The sequence below is a fragment of the Hypomesus nipponensis genome, chromosome 18, assembly GCF_054491055.1.
Source record: "Hypomesus nipponensis isolate SF chromosome 18, ASM5449105v1, whole genome shotgun sequence".
NCBI lineage: Eukaryota > Metazoa > Chordata > Actinopteri > Osmeriformes > Osmeridae > Hypomesus > Hypomesus nipponensis.
This window is the reverse complement of record NC_140378.1, coordinates 11,502,548-11,527,631: the sequence shown is the minus strand read 5'-3', so window position 1 is coordinate 11,527,631 and position 25,084 is coordinate 11,502,548. Positions and strand designations below refer to the sequence as shown.

The 25,084-nt window shown below is 49.4% G+C and overlaps 1 protein-coding gene across 3 annotated transcripts in view; it reads left to right on the top strand.

Moving 5' to 3' along the window:
- The window catches only part of anks1aa (ankyrin repeat and sterile alpha motif domain containing 1Aa), a 56,639-nt gene that overhangs the window by 15,101 nt on the left and 16,454 nt on the right, over positions 1 to 25,084 (top strand). For all 3 annotated transcript variants that reach the window (XM_084680373.1, XM_084680372.1, XM_084680374.1), the window contains 11 exons: positions 2,938 to 3,234; positions 3,950 to 4,025; positions 4,146 to 4,247; positions 4,334 to 4,420; positions 4,564 to 4,733; positions 4,959 to 5,009; positions 5,769 to 5,895; positions 6,960 to 7,006; positions 8,038 to 8,155; positions 11,924 to 12,468; positions 21,377 to 21,446. In XM_084680373.1, coding sequence (XP_084536499.1) covers positions 2,938 to 3,234; positions 3,950 to 4,025; positions 4,146 to 4,247; positions 4,334 to 4,420; positions 4,564 to 4,733; positions 4,959 to 5,009; positions 5,769 to 5,895; positions 6,960 to 7,006; positions 8,038 to 8,155; positions 11,924 to 12,468; positions 21,377 to 21,446 — 1,690 coding nt within the window. The remainder of the gene's footprint in view (positions 1 to 2,937; positions 3,235 to 3,949; positions 4,026 to 4,145; positions 4,248 to 4,333; positions 4,421 to 4,563; positions 4,734 to 4,958; positions 5,010 to 5,768; positions 5,896 to 6,959; positions 7,007 to 8,037; positions 8,156 to 11,923; positions 12,469 to 21,376; positions 21,447 to 25,084) is intronic.

Here is a 25,084-nt window from a genome sequence, read left to right as displayed (position 1 = left end):
AGCATCCCAACAGTTCAGAGTGCAGTGTAATCTCCAGATGTTCATGGTTAGTGTTCACTTTACCAGATCTGTGTGTCTGACATGCATCAGCAGCTCTGGATCGGGAGAAAAGACACAGTTCAGTGGTTTGTAAGAAGGTTAGATCAGGACTTTGTCAATGTAAACATGATGATGGTGCTGTTCAGGAAACACCAGCCAGGATGTTGATCCAGCTAAACTCAGCTCTGTGGATAACAGTCAGATGGTCAATCTTGGGTTGTGTGTGTGCGCGAGTGGGGACCACAACCATCTTTTTCAATCCTTGTGTGTGTGTGTGTGTATCCTGTCTCACGTGGTACCTAGTGCCGGAGTGTGGTGGGGTGGAGGGGAGCTGGAGGCTGCAGCGCAGGTCTGAGTCATGCTGCTCTTCCACCGTGGTCCTGAGAGGCCACCCATGGCTAATACAATCACACACAAACACACACACACAGACGTACTAGGACTGGCCACAGCAGGAGATGAGGAGGGAGGGCTCTCAGCCATGTCAGCCCAGAGGGGGGGGGGGGGGGGGGGGCGGGGTCATGTAAGGATACACACTGACCTGGTCCAGGTTTGAAGACAAACATCACTCAGTCCTGCACAGTCACTAGGCTGGGTGTTAGAGGCCTGTGTTCATACGGATGTTAGGGGAGATTGATCCTGGCTGTGCCAGGCTCTTGGACACTGGGCTGTGAATCATGTTACTGTGAAGTTGATGTAATCAGAGCAGCACGTGTGTGGATCTGCTGGCTGCAGTCATCTAATAGCGCAGAGTAAATCTCTTTAAAAAGCTGCCGGGGATGATGATGACAAAACGCTCGACGGTGCGTCACAGATGTGAGGCGGCAAGCTGCATTGTGTGTGGCTCAGCCATTCTCCTGCAGGAGAGAGAGAGGCAGCGAGAGATACATGAGAGAGAGAAGCAGCGAGAGATACATGAGAGAGAGAAGCAGCGAGAGAGCGTTATATTAGCACGTACAACATGCATGCATCTCAGAATGAAAGAAGAGAGGAAATAAAGGTTCCAGTCACAAATAAAGGGTTTTGTTATGGTGTTTTTCCTTCCTGGGCCTCCTCTTATGATGTTTGTTTTGTACAGTTCATCCTAGGCAAGTGCGACTCTCTTAACCTGCCTCTCTCTCTTTTTTATCTCTCTCTCTTTCTCTTTCTTTCGCCTTATTTCTCTCTCTTTTTATCTCTCTTATTTTTCCTTTTGATTTCATTCTCCTTATTGTGTTGTTACTTTCTGGCACAGGGGCAGCTCCTTTTTCTCTTGACTCAAGCTGGGACCTGCTCTGATTGTCTCTCCCCCCACGCTCTGTCTCCACCGTTAACAATGGAGCTGGGTTACCTGCTGATCCCATCTGGCGTCAGATGGGGCCAGTTGAAAGTGGAGGGGCCAACACCTGTCTGGGGCTGCCCCCCCAAAAATGTCCCCACCCTCTCCTGACCCGTCTTTAACTGGCAGCACAGAGCCACAGCTGACGTGTCCCTCAGGGAGGCTCCCAACCTGGCACTCCATCCGTGCAGGCGGGTATTTTCCAGCCTGCTGTCAGCAGCCCCTAGGTGGTGGATGCATTGGTGGTATGACTGACACTCTGGGCCCGGCCTCCCCACGGAGGCTGGCACTGCCACGCCCCGACACACAGTGTTGACTGGCACAAAGGAGCTAGCGTGCTCAGAAGTGGGGTAGTTCAGTCGTGTGAATTCCATGGAGCATTCTGTAGTGCGTCTCATTTTACCGTAACGGGGCAAATTGCTTCCTTTGCCATCCGACCTGTTGTTGAGTACAAGCGGCCTACCATCTCGGCCACTGAAGACATTCCCTCAGACAACACAATGGAAGGCATGTTATTGACAGTGGCTTTGGCCTGACCATGTTTTAGCCATGTGTGCAGTATTTCAGCTTAACAGTTGAGCTCATGAACGTTAGTGTATGCCTCCTGCTGGCCACTAGTGGTAGAGTAATAATAAACATAGCATTCCACTTTGAAGGGGGCTTAACTGTTCAAAGAATCTTTACGTTACCTTATGGAATCCAGTGTACCTAATTGCTGTGCAATACCTGGCCTGTCAAAATGTCTCGTTTCACTAGCCGGGCCTCTTCCTAACCCTATCCAGTCCTCCATCTCCTCTGTAGCTCACCCCGGCCCTGCTGACACACTGAGCCTGGCTCCTCCAGCACTGGAGCTCACTGGGTCACCCTGAGAGCATCTGCTTGCTGTCGCCACACGTCCAAACGCACGTCTCCCTCTCTCCCACACTCAGCCTGCTCCGTGTGTTACTACAGCACTCACCTCCGCCAACACTACCCTGTCTATCACTGCATGAACCACCACTCCCCCACTTTGGAATAACTCCCTCTCCTCTCTAAATCATGTGTCTCGTTAGGTGATCTTTAGTCTAGGCATGGTGGTGAAGCCCATGCTGTTGTCAGGAGCAGGTGTTGGGTCTCTGCAGGGGAGGAGGGGGGGGTAGCTGGCAGCTCCACCTGAGGTGTGAATGACAACACATCTGAGGTGATAAGTAGTCTAGTTCTCTCCACATGCCCTTCCCCTTACCATGTAGCCTTTTAGCTGTCCACCTCACCATCCCGCAAGCCCCTTGCTGAGCTAGCCTGTTTAGCCAGCCACCCAGCCAGCCAGCCAGCCACCCAGCCAGCAACCCACCCACCCAGCCACCCACCCACCCACCCAGCCAGCCAGCCAGCCAGCCAGCCATCCAGCGAAGCCCCCCCCCCCCTCCTCCTCCTGGGTTTCATGATGTGCTCATGCTCTTCTGTGACTGCCGATATTGTCTGGGGGTCCTATCAACCCCTGCCTAACCCTTCTTAAGACACCCTCTAGTCTGTTGTTCCACCCCACCTGCCTGTCTGTTGACTCAACGTGTTCTAATGTTCACCCTCCCTCCGTCCACCAGAACAATGACAACGAGACGCCGCTCCACTGTGCCGCCCAGTACGGCCACACCCAGGTGGTGTGCCTGCTGCTGGAGGAGCTGACGGACCCCACCATGCGCAACAACAAGTTTGAGACGCCCCTGGACCTGGCCGCCCTCTACGGCCGGCTGGAGGTGGTCAAGCTGCTGCTCAGCGCCCACCCCAACCTGCTGAGCTGCAACACCAAGAAGCACACACCTCTGCACCTGGCCTCACGCAACGGCCATCTGGCCGTGGTGGAGGTGCTGCTGGACGCCGGCATGGACATCAACTACGAGGTGTGTGTGTGTGTGTGTGTGTGTGTGTGTCTGTCTGTCTACGCCCCTGTGTTTTGTCATGGATCTGCATTGGTGGGTGTGGATGTGCTTGTGTGTATTTGTGTGTCAAAATATACCCCTGATGTATTTTTGAATTAAACAACATGCTGTTATGGCCTAAATGTTGTAGCACACCCTAATCTGCCCCAGTAGTTTTTCTACTGCAATATGGGCTTACATTTACTGACTAGGCTTAAGGGAAATGTGTTTTTTTGATGATTGCAGATGATGTTTTTGCACCCCCTGGTGGAGCCTGTGATCCCCTTCTTTACAACGCTCTGTGCCCTCTGTCTGGCCACTCCTCCAACTCTCCTTCTCTTCCCTCTGTAGTGCAGCCAGGGGGTCTGATATGAAGCCCTCAGGCCTTGCGTCCTACAGCTTTTAATTAGCATGCTCCTCTGAGCTGGAAAATGATCTGCTTTGATTTCTCAACCAAGATTATTGTCCATAGTGAAGGGCACCGGTGTGGTCGGGTATAAATAGCCACCCAAGCTTCTGTTTCCTGGTGAGAGCGGTGTGTTCCTGCACAGCTAGCAGGCCAGGGCCAGGGGAGGACCAGCAGGGCAGCGTGGAGCTCTTTACCTGCGTCTCCGATCTCTGTTAGGGCATGGCAGGCTAGCATGGCTCCTATTGATCTCATTTTTAATGGTGGTTGTCTGTGTGTGTGCGTTTGCAGACAGAGAAGGGCAGTGCCCTTCACGAAGCAGCTCTCTATGGGAAGACAGACGTTGTCCAGAAACTCCTGAGGGCAGGTCAGACCCACACACCACCATACACCTCCACTCATTACAAACCTCACCCTGTAGAACCTCATATACTCTCTTGTTCTAACCCTATACTCTGCATACTCATCTCCCTACTGTGCTGTCTAGGTATAAATGTGAACGTGGTGGACTATAAGGGCCTCACAGCGCTGGACACTGTCAGAGAGATGCCCTCCCAGAACAGCCGACAGATAGCTGCCCTCATCCAAGGTAGATAGAGAACTTCCCCTGTGCTGCAGAGGTCACAACTCTCATGGTTTCCTTCCCACCTGTGTGACTTTGATTTCTTTTTGTAGGTCACCTGAGCGGAAATCCTCCAGATTTAGCCCTCCCTCCTCCTCCAGTCCCCCCACCTCAGGAGAGCCCCAGTCCCAGGAAAAAAGGTGCACTGTAGACCCCTGAACACGTGTAGACCTCTACTCTCTATACAGGTCTTTGTACAGACAGTGTCTATACAAAGCTCCCTATGCTCTCCAGGGTCTGAATGAAAACCTCAATGACCCCTGTGTGTGTGTGTGTTTTGCAGGTGAGATGGAGCAGGTGAGTGAGCTGATCTCAGGGCTGGCCCTGAGGCCGGAGGAGGAGAGTCCGTATGAGGCCCTGTTTGAAGCCACGTCCTGCCACTCCCTGGACAGCCTGGCCAGTGGCAAGTCCTCCGACAGAGACTCTGGACGGCCAGACAGTGACGCTGGCAAGGTCAGCACATTGTACACACACACACATATATACATTAGACAATACTAGAGATATATTTCCCCTGTTTTGGTGTATTTGCCTGTCTGGATGTAAAGTCCTGACTCTCCACTAGAGGGTGACGATTACCCGCACATGACTGGGACACTGGGAGAGGACTAGAGCTTGTTTGTCCTTTATGCTTCAGTTGTGTATGTTTGAGGTTCTATTGTTGTGTTTCGTTTACAGAAAGACCGTCTGGGCCACCCTACCCACCCTGCCCCAGGCCATGAGGACGAGGTGAGCTTCTGATTCTGATTCTGAGCTCAGAGGTGAGGAGGAGATGTAGGAGGGCCGCCCCACTCCTAACACTTCCTCCAAGATGTATGCAGTGGTCACAGAGGGCTGGAAGAAGTCTCTTCAGGCTGTGGTTGCATTAAGATCCACATTCAATCAAATAAAACAATTCCAGAAATCCCCAAATCAACTGCTTTCTGGCAGAACTCGGTCACTATTACCTTGTGTCTGTCACGGTGGACATGGGGGCGGAGTTAAACGTACCTGAGCCCCCTGTGATTCTCTCCACGTCTGTTCAAATCAAACAACGTCCTCATAAATATTCATCTGAGTGCGGCATGGGGAAAGAGAAGGAGTGATGTGGGAGATGAAGTGAAGCGGAAAGGGGCAGCTCTGGTAATGGGCTAGAGTGATGGGACCAATCCTGGAACAGAGTTTGTGTGGCAATATCCTGGCTGTGACAGACGAGGCTAGAGACACTATAAAGAAAGAACTGTGGTTATGGAAATTCATTGTCAGTGCCAGGACTCTTACATGACGTGTGTTATTTAGCAAATCCACTGTTGCTTTAATGATGTGGTCGCTGTCAGGCCTGGCCCTGGATGGGCTGTATAACATCTGAGAGGCTGATGTGTGAACAAATGTAAAATTCTGAGTTGACTGAGATATTCTTTGCAAGGGGCTCAGATTTAAGATTGACACCCAGTTCAAACCCAATGTAACGAGACTTGTTTCCCCCCCCCCCCGTCCCCCGTCCCCCAGGCCCTGCACATCAACAGCTGTAGTGATGAGAGGCGGGGCCCGGTGGAGGAAGATCACACCTACGAGCTGCTGCTGTCTGCCCAGACCAAAGGACCTCCGCCCTCCCAGGACCCCCCAGCCCAGAAAGGTACAAGGACAGGACACAGTGAGAGAGGAGAGGAAGAACATCCTCCTCACACACACACACACACACTTAGACAGCCCTGCACAGTACAGGGTGGCCAGAGGGAGGTCATGATGGATGGGGGCAGTATTGTAGTGTTGTTCCACACATTGCAAATACCTCACAGGAGTGTGTTGCCTTACTCTCGACTCTTGGGGGAGTCTGCTCTTGTTTGGTTCTATCGTTGTAGGACACGAGAGCGCGCACACACACACGCTACCCATGCTTCCCTTACAACCTCCTGCTCAGCTCTCCACGACCCCCCATTCCTAGCAGGATTACAGAGCGGTTTTAGGACTTGGGAAAGCGGGGAGGAGGGGGATTGGGGGGGGGGGATCCCTCAAGGGTTATTTCCCCCAACTGCTCCTTAAATGCTGCCCCATTTGAACTGGCCTCCTGTAACCCTGAGCCTCTGGCCGCTAACCTTGACACGCGCACACCGGGGGAGATCCCACAGCGCCCCAGGCTGATCAGTAGGAGAGGCTGCTGGATTCCTGGCTCAGACCTTACCGAGACCCACACTGCAGCTGCTCTCCCCTCTGCTCACCAGGGTGCTGGCTGGATGCTGAATGGCAAGCAGTGTAATTGGATTAAGAGGGATTTCATTAGCAGGCTGTTGTGATCCATAGCTGTTGATTTTGGTTTTAAACGCACCCCTCTGGGCATCCAGGTCTGTCTGAATCGCTAGGACGTGAACGTCACAGACACACAGTCACTGGTCTGGAGTCTGGGGGCGGAGGAATCTTTTCCCTTTGTTCAGAAGTTATTTTTAAGTTTCATGGTGAAATGTGTTTCTGTGTCCCCTAATCAACATAAATTACATATTTATCTCTGATTTTCTATGAGGGGAGGCCCCTGTGTATTCATGTGATGATTGCAATTTTAACCAGGACAAACTCTGCCATGTGCCTAATCATTTTCCTATTTTGTTATATGTAGACTCACGCTAATCACGTTGCATAATGTCACCACTGGCTAGCGAGACCATAACTGTATCCCTCTCTGACTCTCTTGCTCTCTCTTTCTAGATAAAAAGGATAAAAAGATCATGTCTTCCAACAGCCTCCTACCTCAGGTATGTCTTTCTCCTCATTCATCCAGTACTCTGTTCCCTATTCTTCTACCCATATGCACGTACTGGAGGAGGTTTGATAGATATAAGTCATGGTAGCATCTCACCCCTGTCCTCTGAAAGACCTCATAAAAGTATATGCATGGATTGGTTAGGTTTTTGAGTGGAAGTATTGCACAAGGTAGTCAGGGTGTTGCACCTATCTCTCCTCATGCTTCATGCAGTGTTGTAGAGTGGCAGGGATAAAGGGGATTAAGTACATGGACAAACTGGAAAAGAGATTCTCAGGGATCTTGCTTGAATTCGGGTGTAAGATCAAATCTTTCCAGTTGGCTATGTGTGTCTAACATGTAGTCTCCACATGGCCCTCCTCCAGGAGTGTAAATCTCCCTCCCAGCTTGCCCCTTTAACAGGCCATATGGCTGTGTGACCCGCCTCTACTGTCAATCTACTGGGTCTATATTTAGTGGCTAACCGGTCAAACCACACCTCTGGGACACTGCAAGATTTACTGTCCTCTCCTCTATCCTGTCCTCTCTCCTCCACTCTTCATCTCCTCTAATTCCCTCCCTCCTGGCCTCATCTCTTCAGATGCAACTGGAGGTCCCTGTAAAGCTGTCCCGGCTATTTATTATCCTATCATATCTATTTATATTGCCTCCTCATTTTTATGATCCAGTTAGGTGAGGGTTTATTAGGGCTGCCTTCCACATGCTACCATCACATCCACCCTGGTCTGTTTCGCTCGGTCTGCGTCTCCTAACGAGAAGCGACCAGCTTCTTGGCATTCTCTGAGCTCTAATCAGCGGCCGTCTGAGCCAATCCATATCGGAGATGATGCTGCCTCAAGCTGTCCTCTGGCAGCACTAATGGAGGCTCTGCTCCTTAATATACAGACTGACTGCCTAATTCAAACCTGGTAATCATTAGATTAGATTTTTTAAAGCCTGCTCTTATGGGTCTGGCTGGCTGACACAAGGATGGGTGGTGCCATTGTTGTGAGTGACAGCTCACCCCTGCTCTCTGTCCCCTAGCCACGGAAGCCCACCGCCCCCATTGAGCTGCGTCCCCCAGGCCAGATGGGAGATACCCTGCACCCCCCCGGACCTGCACCTCTGGGCCCTGGGAGGACAGGCCAGAGAGCCCCTGGAGGTAAGTTCCACCTCAGATCTCCTTCTACTGTAAAACACAGCCACGCAGGCAGCTTGGAAACCCGGTATCGCTAACATGACTAACTCTATAGCCTTCATCAGTCCTAGTACCAAGCTGTGAGCCCAGAGAGAAGAAACAAAGTTAGTGTGGGGAGCGGAGGGACATGCCGAGCTAGCAGAATCTCAGCCCAAGCATGTCCGGGTAATGTGAGAGATCCATATTTGCAGAGTGAGATTGGCTGGGCTGGATTAGCGCTGGAAGGGAGGCATGATTGACATTCCTGAGAAGCAGATCGGATTAGGCTTGTTTAGAACAGGCTGATTGACATTTTTTGGCAAGTAAACAGAAGAAACTCATTTACTCGGCAATATGGAACATAACTTTGATCAGATTGTAGCATGGCTCTATCCAAGAACCTCATTTCTGCCTCAAACGGGTAGTGCAGTACAGGCTAGCATTAGGACTGAGGCAGTGTACTGTAACCCAGTCTCTCCTGCTCTCTGCGTCTGTTTCCCTTTATCATAAGTTATTTCTTTATCTCATATAAACCTCTGACTGCACACTCACATTTTCATATCCCTTCCCCTCTACGCACACACACATTCACAGACCTGTGTAGAGACGAACAGGATATACTGATACAGAATGAAACACTGACACAACCACACATGCATGTACATACACATACACACACACACACACGTACACACACACACACACTGTGGCTGATAAAGATGTGGCCTCTAATAGGAACAGAAGTTGAGCCTGTTCCTCCTCATTTCCATGTGAAAGCAGCTGCCTCCCGGAATGAGGATTAAAGCCCTGCTCACGCCTGCTCCTCAGAGCTGCTCCTCAGAGGTGCTCCTCAGAGCTGCTCCTCAGAGCTGCTCCTCAGAGCTGCTCCTCAGAGCTGCTCCTCAGAGCTGCTCCTCAGAGCTGCTCCTCAGAGCTGTAGAGCTGTGTCTCAGCTGCCCCCCCCCTGTTGCCAGCCACCTGCCACCTCATCCCTGCCTCACCCCACCTTATTCCAAACCTCAGTGTTAATGCAACGTTTGCGTAGGACCCAGCCCTTGTGGTGTGGAGTGTTAGACGGCATGCTTTATCAGCAACGACACAGAACAGATCGCCTGTCACATGCACACTCACACATGTTGCTGTCGTCAGCAGGAATCACAAGGGATGTCCCGCAGAGTACATCTACTAGTCAAGCCTTACTACACAGAGCGTTCACGAGTTAGAGGTCAGTGTACTGAACTGTATCAAAACAATCAAAGGTGTCATACCGGTTCCAACACTGTTGCCATGTAGCCAAGACAAAACAATCTACTCCAACCAGCGGGTTATTTGGCCTTGGGCATATGTGAGAGGAAAGCACCAGCAGATAGAGGAACTCCTGGAATCCTGCATCAGTATATTAGTTTGACTGTCGTGCTGAAGGATATCTCTGCTGTGAGACTAGAACACACTGCCCAGCCTGGCCTTGGCTAACTGGAGGGCCCAGGTGTGGTAAATACCCCAGCACACAGCAACACAATGCCCTGTCTCTATTACTCTCAGACAGGAACTCCCTCTGTATCTCTAACAAAAAAACAGGAACAACAGTTTAGATTCAGGTTTTATATGAAGAAGTTTGTCAGTAATTTTAGATGTAAGACTTAGGAAGAGGTTATTTTTATAAAAGTGAGCACAACATAGTATAAAAGGTTAGAAATGTTCTCCAGTCTACATACGCAAAGATAAAGTCCCCTTTAAAACGAAGAGTTAGATTGACTTTGGAATGTGGTCTGTATGACATCAAACATTGGTGCTGCAGCCTCAACATGACATTGCTAGTAAAACTTGCAGTTCAGAAGGCCAAATAAAACACACCCGCCCTCGGTATTGACCTCACCCCTGTATAAAAGCTGTATAAACACCAGTATGTCTTTCATTCTAGTTACTGTCTGTAAGTGTTTCCAGACGTAGCATAGTGTCAGGGGATGGGGCAGGAAGGGTTAACTCGGTGGGTTAACAGTGTTAGCTTGTTGGAAGCATAGCAATTTGCTCATTGGGCGTTCACGTTCTCTAGTTGCCAAGAACAGAGTGGGTGTTTGGCCACAGACCTTTCCATATGTTTGTACACACACACACAAACACACACACACAGCATTCCCAAACGGGTGTTCAGCAGCTGGTCCTGGTGGGCAGTGGGCACAGACCAGGGCGTTGGTTGGTACTCTGCCTCATTGCAAACGGCCGGTAAACAGCCAGGGCACAGAGGGCGAGCCAGCCAGCCAACCCTGCTGTGGCTCTGCTTGAGCTGCACAGACCAGACAGAAGGCTGGGTGGAGGAACCATGCTCCCCATGCAGATTTGAATCTTTCACACTGCCCTCTTTAATATTTCCTTTTGAGAGCTCTTGGAATCACTAACTATGGCATGCTGAGAACTGCAGTTCCCTTGAAGACGGCTTGGTGCGACTGTTGTCTTTGTGTATCTGTCCTCTGAAGGACAAACTAAAACTGCCTTGCTATGTCCCTGGCCTGCTGTTATGTCACTGTCCCAGATTCCCTGTCACCAAACACCCTGACCCTATCACCCTGGCCGACAAAGAGTACACACACACACACACGCACACAGAGAGATAACATGTAGCCTTCCTCCCTTGCTTCAACATACACAGCCAAACACACACGCATCCACCATGTGTCAGAAATCGAATGATCAGGACTGGGGCTGTGAGTCAGACTGCTGAGTGGAGCTGGACCCCTCACACCCACCCAGCCTCTGTCCCGGAGCTGCTATCTGTGGAGGCACTCAGAGGGCGGACGGGCTTAGCGACAGACTCGCTCTGGCTTTTAGAGAAGGAACAGAGAGGGAGGAACAGAGAGGAGGGTTGTCAAGGTTTTTCTAGCCAGAGGGAGAAAGAAAGCAGAGGCACCACCTGGCACCACTCTCAGTCGGTGGCGGACGAGCTGGTGGAAGTGAGGCTTGGGTGTCTGGCACCGTAGAGGAGGGACCAGGGAGAGAGACGGTCTGTGGTGACCAAGATTCCGGTGTAGCTCAACGGCAGCGGCTCGACCCGACTCAGCAAGCAGCAACAGTTGTTTTCACAGCTCAGGAGGAGGATTGAGGAAGTAAGTTTGGTGTGAATGTTCATTATGTGACAGCGAGGGTAACGGTGGCTCAACCTCTGGTGTGTGAGGTTGTGTATAGTTGTGTGTGTGTATGTGTGTGTGTGTGTGTGCGTGCGTGCGTGTGGGAGAACGCCTGTCCGGGCTTTGCTTGGCCCTTGCTCATATCCTGTTTCATGGTCTCCATGTGTTCCTGTGGGGGAGCCTGAGTGCTGTGTCATTCCCTGGAACCTGGTCTCTGTCTGGGCCCTGTAGCCCCCCTACATGACAGGAGGGCTGACTCTGAGACAGTGGTGGTGGAGAAAGAGATGGGTCACACTACAGACACGCAACAACATATTTGTCAGATGAATGCAAGCTGGCTTTGGAATTCTGTTACAGTCCAGTACTTTAGAATGCCAAGGTCCACCTCTCTATTTCTCCCACTCCCTCTTAGTCCCTCCCTTCCTCTCTTTCTCTGTCCCCCCCCCTCTCTCTCTTTCTCCCTCTCTCTATATTGCCCATACCTCATAGAATACAATCACAGTTCTGTTTCAGGGGTAGTGTGGGTGGTTTCTTTTCAGCCCTGCTTGCTAGATATTCCTCCTCAGTCTCAGTCCAGCTTCCAGTCTTGACAGCCCTGACTCTCCTTCTCTCCCTCGTCTTCCCTCTCCAGACAGCGCGCTGCTGGGCCAGGACCTCGGTGGAGGCGTTCCGGAGCAGTTCACTGGGCTGCTGCACGGGTCATCACCTGTCTTCGACAGCCGGGAGGAGCCCTTCAGACTTCCAGGTGCACAAGCCCCGCCCAGTCAAGGCCCAGAGCCAGCCGGACCAGCCAAAGCCTCTGCCCCCACTCCTGTCCCTGTCCCTGTCCCAATCCCCACCCCGCTCCCGCCCCCCGCTCCATCCCCGGCACGGGCTCCTCCACCCCCTAGGCCCAACATGGCCGCCATCCTGACAGACTGTGACCCCCAAGCCATCTATGCCACTGTGAACAAGGAGCCCAGGGAGCCGCCTGCCGCCTTGCCCGCTGGCAGGATGCGCCCGCCCGGGGACCTGAAGCTGGCCCGCAGCCTCTCCAAGTCTGACTCTGACCTGCTGGTGTCGCCCCCTAGCGAGGAGGAGGGCGGGCTGGGCAGCCGCAGCGAGTCAGTGTCTAACTGCAGCATGGGCAAGAAGAGGCTGGAGAAGTCCCCTTCCTTCACCTCAGAATGGGACGAGGTAAGATTACAGTCAGGAGCTGTAGACATAAAACGGTCCAGAACGGTCATTTCATACACATCCCTCAGCCAAGTGTTTAGGGTAGGATTGCAGGGCCACTTTGGACTGTTTTGAAAGTTCGGTGCAGTATAATCCTGTCCTGAAATGTGTGAGCCCAGTGTCGCGTTGTGGTATTTTAAGTAGCCTACTCTTTATTCACCTCAGTGTGCTGTCAGTTTGTGTTCTGGCATTGAGGATATTCTTGACTTAATTCACATCTAACCATTAAGCACAGTAATGCTCCGTCTGGATAGGAGATAAAGAACTGGACAGGAATGGAAGTGGAGAGGTGAGAGAACGGGCAAAATTGAAAGATTAGAGGAGACATGAGGATAGGAATAAAAAGGATGGAAAGAGTGCCGAGAAAGACAGAGGGTTGGAAAGGGGGCGCCAGGAGAGAGACCCCTACCTGGATCTCTATCCTCCCTCCAGGACCTCTTCTAGGACTGTCACGCCAGTAGATCAACCTGAACCACCCTGGAGATGCACACACACATGCTTATACACCATAAACACACACACATACGCTCCCTGTCTTTCTCTCTTCCACACACTGTCACATTTGACCCCGCTGTTGGTCCTCTGATGCCAAACATAGAACTGTTTGGAATTAATTTCTTCTCCAGGCAATTATCAACGGAGTGTCAACTGCTCAACTGTAGCTTTTAAAGATGACAGCCTATTAACTGTTAAAAGTTATTTCCACTGGCCTCAGCTCAGCTGGTCACTGGTCTCTGCTGTGTATACCCATGCTTGGCAACCATGCCACGTATGTGTGAAGGCAGGTCAGCCGGCCCCAGTGAGGAGCTCAAGTAGCTGTCTCTCCACAGTAGAGAGATCACGTTGCTGCTCGCTGTCTGCGACCCTCTCTAAACAGACAGAGGCTTTAATAGCAGCGTTTGGGTCGATATCTGGGCTGGGCGGTGTGGTTGGTGTGCAGGTGGCCAAAGCTCTTTAGCCCGACATTCCCCGACATTCCATGTCCTTTCCAGACCAGAACTCTGGGCTTTACCACCCAGCTCCATGAAGGGTGAGATCAGGACAGAGTTGGAGTGTTGGTTCCATCAGATACAATATTAAAATACTTCCATGTCATGGTGACCCCATTTTATTTGCTTGTTTCTCCCAGGCATGAGGAAGAGTAGGGGTGCTCAGTGTTAGAGTACCACCAAGTGGTAGACCACTGTGACTGAAGTGGAGAAAGTTCCACGCACCGTTGTTGGTGACTCGTCACCTAAACATTTGATTTGAATCAGAGTCCCATTACCTCAAGGTGCTGAGTCACCCTGGCCACCCGAGGCAATGTTGTGAGCACCATGCCCCTGTCCATCCCTGCTGTCTGGTCCATGTGGGTAATGGGGTCAGTAGAGCGGAACAGCTTGTGTGCCTCCATCTTTTATTCCCCTCGGAAACTTCCAGGGCTAAATGACTTAATGGTCTCCTTGTAGTCGGAAGTGTAGGGCCTAATTATAGTGTTTGATAAACGCCTTGCCTTACATAAGGCAGGAACAAACGGAGGAAGCCTCTGGTGGTGATTTTGACGAGTCTGCCTGGTGAACACAGCCTCTAGATCTCCTCTACTGTGATTTGGAAGCCCTGGGAGATAGCTGCTAGATCACTACTGATACTTCACTGTCTGCTCCCCTTGGCTGCCATGCAGAGAGCTAGAGCTGACCTTAATAATTGATCATAATTGAGTTTAATAATGGATCTGGTTGTATAATGTAAGACTGAACCTCAGATTATGGAAGGGTAGCAGAAGGTTTTCCTTTACCCTGGGAATGGTCCTCACTAGCTTGTGGAACAGGAAGGGGAGCAAGACATAGAACAGGTGGCATGGTGTGGCTCTAAGACAAGATCTGAGCAGGATGTAGATGTTCTCAAGGTGCTGGCTTGATTAGCATCCCCTGGAGCACTGTGCCTCCGAGCACTGAGCATCTCATTCCTCATCTACCTGTTTGGAGGACTTCTGGGATTTCAGTTTAGGTGCAACATCCTCGATTGTTCCTAATCACTGTCTTTGGCTATTTCATCTGCAATTTAACAGTGAAACCTGGGGGCTTTGTTGTCACAGGTATGGTGCGTGTGTGTGTGTTTGTCTGTGTAGCAGCCTGTGAAGCCGAGCAGTTCACATGTTGACAGTTAGCTCAACGAGGCCTTGGAGAAGCATGCTAATGCAGTAACCCAGAGCTGCAGTGGAAGATAACAGACGTGCTGCCTCTCCAGTCATGGCACAGATTAGCAGAATGCACATCCATGAAGGGTGTGTGGGAGAGGGTGAGAGTGTGTGTGTAAGTGGAACCCCAGTATGTTCCTAGACTAATAGACAGTTAAGTTACTGCATATTTGATGTTGGAGTGTGACATGCCTTTTCAGTGTATTTAATAGTTCATTAGGTTTGCCTGCCTGATGAGCAGAGTGACTTCAAAGTCCCATCCTTCATTAATGCTTGTCCTGGTATAAACCACACACACCACCACCGATGGAGTTCTCTGCAGCCAGAGACTTGTTTTACTTAGACTCCTTATTTGCCAAGTCTATCGTTATCCTCTGAAAATAGCTCTCCAAGCGTGGACCTTTCATTTTATTTGATGCTCTCTCTCCTCATTTCCCTCCCTTGCTACTGTTGCTGTGAGTCGGCCATCTTGCTGGTCACGGCTGGCTACTCTGGAACACTACTGAGCTGTGTGACAGCGTGTGGGCGGGGGGGGCCCAGGCCACTCCCCAAACTCTCATTGTGTCTTGGGCTGCTTACTTTTCCTTTCCTCACATCTCTCTTTCCCCCTCTCTCTCACTCTTTCCCCCTCTCTCTCACTCTTTCCCCCTCTCTCTCACTCTTTCCACCTCTCTCTCACTCTTTCCCCCTCTCTCTCACTCTTTCCCCCTCTCTCTCACTCTTTCCACCTCTCTCTCACTCTTTCCACCTCTCTCTCACTCTTTCCCCCTCTCTCTCACTCTTTCCCCCTCTCTCTCACTCTTTCTCTCTCTTTCTCTGTAACACAAGTGCACATATATTCACATTTGATAGCCTGCTGTAGTTTAACAAGACAATATGACTTGCATGAGGTCTTGACACATGCAGCTGTATTTAAGTGTGTGTGTGTGTGTGTTGAGAGAGAGAGAGAGAGAGAGAGAGAGAGAGAGAGAGAGAGAGAGAGAGAGAGAGAGAGAGAGAGAGAGAGAGAGAGAGAGAGAGAGAGAGAGAGAGAGAGAGAGAGAGAGAGAGAGAGAGAGAGAGAGAGAGAGAGAGAGAGAGAGAGAGAGAGAGAGAGAGAGAGAGAGAGAGAGAGAGAGAGAGAGAGAGAGAGAGAGAGAGAGAGAGAGAGAGATATGCATGAGAGTGTTTAAAGTGCATGCTAATGCGGGTTTGTCTCGGTCCTGGGATCAGACTGAACATGACAATCGAGGGGGCACATTGTGTGGGCCAGTGAATGCAGATCCCCAGATGGGAGGAGAGAAAGAGAGGGGGAGAGAGACGTATAGACAGGCAGAGGCTCAGAAGGAGACGCAAGGGTGGTCATCTCCAGCCCTCTCCATTTCTGCCTCAGTTTCGATCCCGCGCCCCACGGATCCAATGGCCACTATGAAGCCAGCCTTTGTGAGTATTGATTCTCGTACACTCCTCAGCTCAACTGGAGTCTTTTCCACCATGTCCACCTGCAATGAATGGGGATGAAACACTGATGCCGCGCAGATCGCTGTTGTTTCAAGGGCTGTGTTTAGTTTCTGAAGGAGTGTGTAGGATAGAGAAAGGCCAGAGGATCTTCTGTCATCTCACCCCCTCATTGTGTTAGTCTGTCAATGGTTAATCCTCTGAGGCATTTCAACAGGCAGTGGAGCACTTCTGGGCTTCCTCCTGGTATTTCTGCTCGTCTGTTAGCATGTTTCTCAGCTCCCCAGGGAAAGGTTAAACAGACTTCTTTAGGTGAGTTGGAAGAGAGAGTCAGCCTGTATTTTGCTCTTTTTTTATGGACCTACGGTACTGAGATCCCAGTGTCATGTGTCAATGTGTCATGGCCTGAGGTGACCAGCAGGAGGCTCTATCCTCGGATCCCCAGAGAACACATAGGGGCGCTTGGGAATGAGACTCAACGCAGCTTCTAAAAAGCTTGTGTCCGGATGCCTGATGACCTTCACTCTCCTTATCTGTACACAGCGTGTTTGTTTGTTTCTTGATCTAAATGGACACATTCCATTCTTCTGTGGACAAGCATCCGTGGATTACAGAGCTGGTGAGACACGGTGGCGTTCTGAAAGGTCCGTCTGGTCTCTGTGGGCATTCAGTGTCTAGCGCTGATAGCGCTGTGTGTCTTTGTCAGACTGGCAGGGTATATTCTTGGCTCCTGCTTAGAGGATGCTGGGTTTTTGTTCTACACCCAACCCCCCCCCCCCCCCCCCCCATCCTCCATCCCCCATCTCCCACCACTATTCTCATGTGGAGCCAGCTTGCCAGTGGAAGACGGGTTGCTGGGCACGCTCTCTCTGCGGCAGCCCTTTATTTCACCCTGAACACACCCTGCCAGCTGTTCACTGGCACCTCGTGGCCAACTGCTCTCCTCTTGCTCTCTTTCTTGATCCTGTCTGTTTCTCTCTCTGCTCCCTCTGTCTCCCTCTCCAGAGGGTGGTCTCTGTATCCCTCTGACCCCCCTGCCCCCCTGTCTGCCTGCCTGTCTCCTCAGCTGTTGACCTGGGGGGCACCCTTGACCCCGCTCATTGTAGCAGCTCCGTGCCCATACAGAGACCTCTCACAAAGAAGCAACTTTCTCTCCAGGTTTCTGGGGGAATAAAAGGCCTGGAGAGGCGCCACTCTGCTTCAGGCTGAAACTGGTTCCCTAGAATGGGCCCCAGTAGGAGTTGTGCTGTTTTGTGGAAGTGTGGTACCTCGAAGGATACCACTGAGCCATTTCCCCACATAACGTGGATTTATTTACCCAGCCCCTGCAGTAGATCACACCTGCCTGTCAACACAGCAGCCTTTAAAGATGATTGGAACAGCCGGTATTCCCCTGTCCATTTTCAGCTTTGGTGAAGGGAGGCAGATTTCCGAGGCTGAGTGGAGTCAGCGTGTTTGTTTGTGTGAGCCTGTGCTATGAGCTCACTGTTATTGAGACAGTTAACAGGTGTGTCAACATCTGCAGTATATGATCAACTCTTGTTCTGCTAATACCCAAAGGTGTTCCACCGTCCGGAGGGATACGGGGTCCTTTTCTATGATTTGAGCCCAAGAAGGGGATGATGAGAGGGATGCTGCAGGGGGAGAGATGGGACACTGACCCCCACCCCCTTCCCCATCTCCTTGGAGCCACAGAGCTGGAGTCTTACCCACTCTGTCAGACTCCTGATCTTTACTGTCCAAAGCTGGTCATGACTCTGAGCTGATGAGCCCACCATGACTGCATGCGCTGTCCACCTCAGTGCCGGCTCTGCTTATGAGAGCACGGCTGTGTCCTCGTTACCTGGCTCCTACACCCACATTACAACATCATTACAGCATCGACTAGACACTGCAGAGGACTGCCAACATTCATCCGCAGACTGGGATTTGCCCTTGTGCTACTCGTTAATACAGATTCTACTTACTGTATATCAAAGGAACAGTAAGTCTTCAACATCACAATAGAATGGTTTCTGTTTAAAAAAACAACGAATGCAAAGTCCTGTAGTCCCCTAAACCTGCTGGATGCCCAGATAGCGGAAACTTTCTTTTTAATTATATTTTTGGAAAGGGAAAGTTGGAAAGGGAAGACATGCAGGAAATAGTTTGGACCTGATTTGAACCTAGGCCCCTTTGTTAAGCCTTTAGCAGTATTCGCTCTTACCCAGTAATTCACCTTGGGGGCCCTTTTTTTGAAACCCCGTGTGCCTCTGCTCAGCACCCTGAAGGGAAGGCATGGCTGGCCAAGCCCTGGGGCGGCTGGGCAGAGCCTTGTCTCTTTCCTGGACTCATGTCAAATCACCTGAATGATTCAGTTAGTCAGACCTGTTGTCATAGAGATGTCCCATTTGCCAGCTGTCTGTTGATTTGGAAGCCGTAAAATGCTGCATGTTTCTGCTTGTTAATTTTTGTTTGTCAGCCTTGGCTTTGTTTTGTAAATTGCAGAGAGGAAATGAAACGGCTTCTGTCACCTGGAGCCCTTTTTGCAAATGAGAACCATTGTTAGAGGTAGTCAAAGCAAGCAGAGACCATTACATTGTGAGATAGAAGGGATCATTTTGTTGCTACTTGATTCCATTATCATGGTTGCTGTTGTTGCTCCTCAGCTTTCTCTTATTCTCTCTCTCTCTCTTACTCTGTCTCTTTATCTCTCTTTTACTCTCTCACACACACACATCCTCTCTTCCATCACTGAAGTGAAGGTTCAATCTTCCTTTTAGGTTCCTCAGTATGAACTTTTAGGCTAAATAAGAGAGAGGCCATTCAGGAGACTGATACCCCGTGTTGTAGAACTTCAAAGATCAGCAGGAAGCATGCTGCCTGTTTTGAGGTCTCACAATATGCTTTTAATGCTGTAGTTCTTCAGTCAGACTCGATATCGTAATAAGCTCTGCATTGCCTCCCCTACCCAGAGTACTCTAGCCCTCTTCCTCAACATAAAGTTATTTTTTTCTTCATTGGGGTTATTTGTCAAGGCCAATACAGTGTATGAAATTGTGTTTTATGTTTCATCTTGTAGTAATCTCAATTATAGGGCCTCCTGTAGCAAATATTAAGGATGGGAGAACTTATGGCTGGGTAAGGGAAGTTGATTACAACAACCATTTGTGAGAACCAGAAGAATATCCTAACTCTCTCTCAGCAGACCCAGACGGCTGCCCCCGCCGTACAGCTTCGGAGGGCTAAGTCCTTACAGAACGTAAGACCCACACCTTCATACTTCAGACCTCTCCTGCGGTCTCCTCTGTCTGGGTCTGTCTGGGTCTGTCCTGTCCTGGGGCATTCTGGGTAGAAGTAGATGGGATACTCAGAGCTAGAGGAACATTTTGTGAATGACAATGCTCTTTTGTTACTTGTGGCTTGCTTTCATATTGGAATTATATTTGATTCCTCACTTCACAGTCCAAAAGGCCTTCTATCTACAAAGTGCATGATTTACCTCAAAATACGACTTAATGGAGCGGACTTGGTCAAAATCAGAATAGCACTGTGAAAGTGTATTATAGATCCCTTAAGGGATTGCTTGATGCATCCTTGATACATTATGACCTACAATTTAAACACTTTTCGATGTATTCTGATTGGACAAATTTTGCTCCAGTAAATTCTGGTCTTCTTTCTTTTTCTGTTAGACATAACCCTGTCTGTTTTTATGATTCGTTTCAGTCGTAAACTTTTCCATGATGATTGAGCACTAATAACAATGAACCCTGATTATCGCCCAGGAATGATTTATAGACCGCTCTCCAAGTGTCAGACTGACTAAGGTGTCCAATTAAAAGAAGGTAGCCTTTTAAGATTAATTCATTCTCATCTATCTCCGATTTAAGATTACATAATAGAGTCCTCGTTTCCTCCTAACCTGAGAAATTACCATCACAGTTATGTTCTATGAACAGGATAAAAATAATGGTCTGTCTAATTTTGCTAAACCACTCTTCTGTCCTTTACTTTAATAGTTTGAAACATCATATGTCAAAACTGATACATCAGAAGTTCTCTTTTTGGGCCTCCACCCTGAATTCTCAGTTTTCCAGAGTGCAGGTTGACTGAGAAAAAAAAAAAAAAAAGGTCAGACAGACAATTTGCTGATGCAGTCTGGTATTATGGCCTGTTATGATGTAGGAAGCTTCAATGCACCCACTCTTTCCTGGTTACTGGTCTGGGGTAGAAGCAGAACATGAACCATAGTGTCCTTCAGTAGTACAAGCCATTTTATACCACTAACGGCAAACTGTCGCAAACATGAAGGCTGTTTCTAAATAGTTTTCCTGGAAAGCATTCACAGAAGTTGGTTGTTGGAAACATACATATATTCCGACCTATGCTGAGATTGGTTTCAGGTGGAGCCTGTCTGACATGACATGCCCACTCTCTTCTGATAGGTGGAAGTGTCCCAGTGACAGTGATAGGTGCAGAGGGCAGAGTGTTGCCTGTCTGTATGACAAATGTAATATTGCTGCTCTAAAGCCGGCTCCTGCTTCAGTGCTCTCCAAAAGGAATGTTTGAGTGACTTGTGTGTGTGTGTGTGTGTGTGTACACCTTCTCTTTAGAGACATGCATCATAAATAGCTGGATGATACATGATAGAATGTGTGAGTAGAAAGCATGGAACGGGGAGCTCCTGTTCAGCCGTGTCTCTGCTCTCTCTGCGCTGTGTCTCCAGACCTGGGTTCGCATGGTTCTGTATAAATCACGTCTAATGGGAGGAAAGGATTGTTGCTGCTCCTGTTCTTTCTCTTCAGGTTTATCAATAAAATAAATAAGTCTGATTCGGTTTTCAACACAGCTGTAACTGTGAGATTGGGTTGCCTCTGCTCTGTAATATCTGTATTTGGCTGCAGGCTCCACAGACTCATAACAAGAGAGAATTGTTGAAATGATTTTCAGGGCACCCCAGTCCCTCTATCAAACGATGAACTAGTGGTTCGAAATGATCAAAACAACCCTAGGTGGTGCACAAATATAGACACAGTTAGAACATGACATGCATTCAGATCAAACTGTATCATTCCCATGTCAGCCTAAGCAGGTACCTACAGTATATGCTTGAGTAAGTCATCTTATACATCTTGGTGGATTTGAAGGATGGAAATCAGCAGCTGTTCTTGAAGTCATGGTGGAGGTGGTGATGGTGGTGATGGTGATGATGGTGGTGAGGGTGAAGGGGGTCGCTGTTACCCTGTCATTTCCTTGTCTTCTCTCTCTTCACAGATTGAGAAGATCATGACGCTGATCGGAGCTGGAATCGATTTCTCCAGGGACCAGCAGTATGCCACGCCAGGTACAGTGCTGAAAGTGCTCCTCTCCCAAACACTGCCACTATCACGGTTGATGTCAATGTCATGACCTCCATCAGTGTTGCATCTTCCATCCTTCACAGATTACCTGTAGAATTGATTGTTGGAGTTATGGAGTGTCCCTTAAAATTGTTTTTTCAAGGAGAAAGTGTAATGCCTGTCAACTGTCGAAGATCCTATTCTACCCGTCTCTCCAAAGTTCACATTTGTTTTATCGGTCTAATGCAACAAGTAGCGTGTAGATGGTGTAAAGTGACAAGCAGTAGATTAGTTTGTTTCATCATTTCTCTTTTGTAGGCTAGATGTCGTCTTCCTTTACTGAACTGTATCAAAGGGTTCAACAGTACGTCGTTTGTTTAAGAAGATTAAACACCTGCCTGTTTTGCCATAAATATTTCCGATAACACAAAGTTGTATTCTGTCTCACTGGGTTGGAATCTTGCTGATATTGTTGTCCAGGTTTACTGTAACAGGAGTGCCTTGACATCCTGCACTCTCCTGTTTGTCTCAAGGCATTCTGTTAGTGGTCTTAAATCTCTCTGCACCGTCTGCAGAAGGCTTGGCTGGCGGGGGTTTCAACGGTCCCCTGGGTCATTTGATCCATCTGAATAGCTAACAGGGAAACAGAGCTGCCTCTTGAAAGATCCAGTAAAATGTAGAAGCTGAGCTCATAGAAGGAGCTGGGAGAGGGATGACAGGGCCAAAAGGAGCATCAGGTTGGACAGCTGGCTCTTTTATTAGACCAAGAGAGGCACCAGCCTTGGTAAAAGACAAGGCAATATAGTGAAGAAAAAAAATGTTTGGCTTTTCTAAATTTGTGGATAAAAGGGGAGCTTTTATCCACAAACAGTGGATAAAAGTAGCGGTTCTATAGAGTTCTCCCAAAGGGTCTACAATTAACCAATGGCCCGGGGTTTACTTTAGGGAGTGGAGATGTAATTGGCTGTCCCTTTCCACACAGTTCACTCTCAGTTCTGTGACCCATATACACAGCCACACCACCGCTTCCAAAGTGACCCGACTGTACCTACCCGGGGTCTGGCGGTGTACCCCTTCCCCAGCCGGCTCTGTCCTCCTTTTCTGAGTGCCCCAGTTGGACAAATGTCTAAACTTGGAAGGTACCAGGTTTTTGCAGTTATTGTGCCTTGAAGGATGCACTATTGGATCTAGCAGACCTATTTCTTCAAGGCGTATGTTAATCTGGCTGGTTGGTGTTGTCTAAAGCCTGTACACACTATCATGCCTTCTGTACTGTCCTGTGGCTCGTCCATAGCATGAGGCAGGCAAGCGCGTCCTAGGAGTGTGATAGATGTTCACTAAGGGACCCTGGGACTGTGGTAGTGAACCAGAACCATGGTCCGTGTCAGCAACCCCCTCCCCCACCACAACACCAACTATCACACAAGAAGGAACCTAACCCCTAACCCACTATGTTCTGCCGAAGGGTACATTCCAATAAAAGTAGCTTGGCCATCTTCTTTTTATTGCTTCTTGGCTTTTTTTTTTCTTCCTACTGGTTTGTTGTGGTCTTCATTGGAGTGAGCTGTTAAAATATTAACAAGCATGCAAATATCTGGGGATAAGCTTGTTTTGTGTTTTCAGACTTGCTGTGAGGCTAGCCCAGTGCAAGAGAGCTGCTGATGGTCCTCTTGCCCCTGTCCTCCTCAGGCTGGTGTGCTGAGTGAGCCTCCCTCTCTAAGCCTGGGTCTACTAGCCTCCATAGTCTAAACCAGCCTCCGCCCCCTACAGGTCTGTCTCCATAAGGCTGCTGTCAGCAGGGTGTCAGGGAACTGCCAGAGAAGCTTCTTGGAGGCTGGGTGTGTTTTTGATCTGACGAGCCACTGCGCTGCTCTGTCTTTGATCCAATCCTGGGTGTTCCTAAAGACAGTGGTGGCCGTGGGCGAGCTGTGATGTTCCCTGTTAATGGTCCCCATGCAATCAGTCTCCAGCCCTCTGTTCCTCCCTCCCTGGTTGCTGATGAGTTGCTTAGCTGTGATGAAAGAGACGAGAGACGGCGGGAAAGGTGACATGCCATCCTACGGTAGAGGGACAGTTAGATCTGAAGGTGCACAGAGAGGTTGAGAACCATGGGAGGAGAGAGAGATGGGTTAGTGGGGAATGGTGGCTCACTCAGACAATAAACAGCCACCCTGCAGTCTCAGAGAGAGAGAGAGAGAGAGAGAGAGAGAGAGAGAGAGAGAGAGAGAGGGTGGAAGGGAGAGAGAGGGAGAGAGAGAGAGAGAGAGAGAGAGAGGGAGGGGGGAGAGAGAGAGAGAGAGAAAGAGAGAGAGAGAGAGAGAGAGAGAAAGAGAGGGAGGGAGGGAGGGTGGGGAGAGGTGGGGGGAATAGAAGGGAGGGGGGAGTGGGGTAAAGGCGAGTGAGCGTGAGAGAGGAGAGAGAAATTGCAGACAGCGGAGCTGTGAACAGCGAGGACAATAGAAGGACACAAACCGAGCATCTCTCCAGGATAGGGTCTGTTTGATTTAACTGTCGGAGGACCTGGGAGGATTTTGATATCATCCGGATAGACAGGGAGCCAGTCTGAGCGTGAAGAGAGGCAGGGTGAGCCACCAGACTTACGGGGAGGCGTCCTGACAGGAGACTTGGCGCTGAAAAGCCTTGCTGAAGTAGCAATTTCTGTAGTGGATACTTGCTTCTGTAGATGTATTGATACAGTAGATTGTACTGTTTAGTCTGTGAGGTTGTGTGTGTGTGTGTTTGTGTGGTGTTTCTGGCTTGATCAGACTGAGTGCAAACTAGGTTGGACAAGGAGACATGATAGTAGTTAGAATTCACTACTAAGTTGTAATATCTATTTCTTTCAGTCATGAGCCTTATGCTCTGGTTCCAGATTGGAGTGTTTTAAGGAAAGTCACCATGTATTGATTTGAGATCTGTCAGCTTCGTCTTGCACTGCCATTTTTATGACTTATGATTAGCAGTTTATTTGAAGGATATGAGAGCTGTTTGGAAAGTGGATGCCTGACTTGAATAATAATCAGAAGTAAGCTACAGGACTTTATTCTGCAAATGGTCAGAGGTTAGTTTTCAGTGTGTTTCAGTGTTTCAGTTAGACTAAAATGTCCACATGTTTAGACAAACAGCTGTGTTACTTCTTAGTGTTTCTTCTGAGTAAAAGGAGCTCTACAGTCAGAGGGGTGTTTGCTCTCTTGTCTCATCGCCGCAGCTGATTATAATCACCCTGGAGATGGTCTGTCTCCTCTGATACTCCGCTCATACACACCATCATGTTTTCAATTGGGCAATGCCTCTCGTGAGTGTGTGTATGTTTGCTCAGGGAGACCCTGAGAAGAGTTGCTGGCTTAATTATGCTGCTGCTGCCTCCTCCTGCTACTCCTTGTAAGTTCTGAAGGACTTTAGGCGGGGCCAAAACACACGTTCCTACCAGGAGAAGCGCCCCACCCCTGACCAACAAACAACTCAGCTCCTGCAGCTCAGCACCTTCTCACTCTCTTCCCTCATTAAAAACTGCTCGTTATCTGCAAGCTTGTATATTTTGTCAGAAGAAACTGTCCTGATATATGGGAAAAATCATTCCGAATTTTTGTTCTGGTTTTACGATTTGAACTATGATACACTTGTGGACACTCTCAGCTCTTTT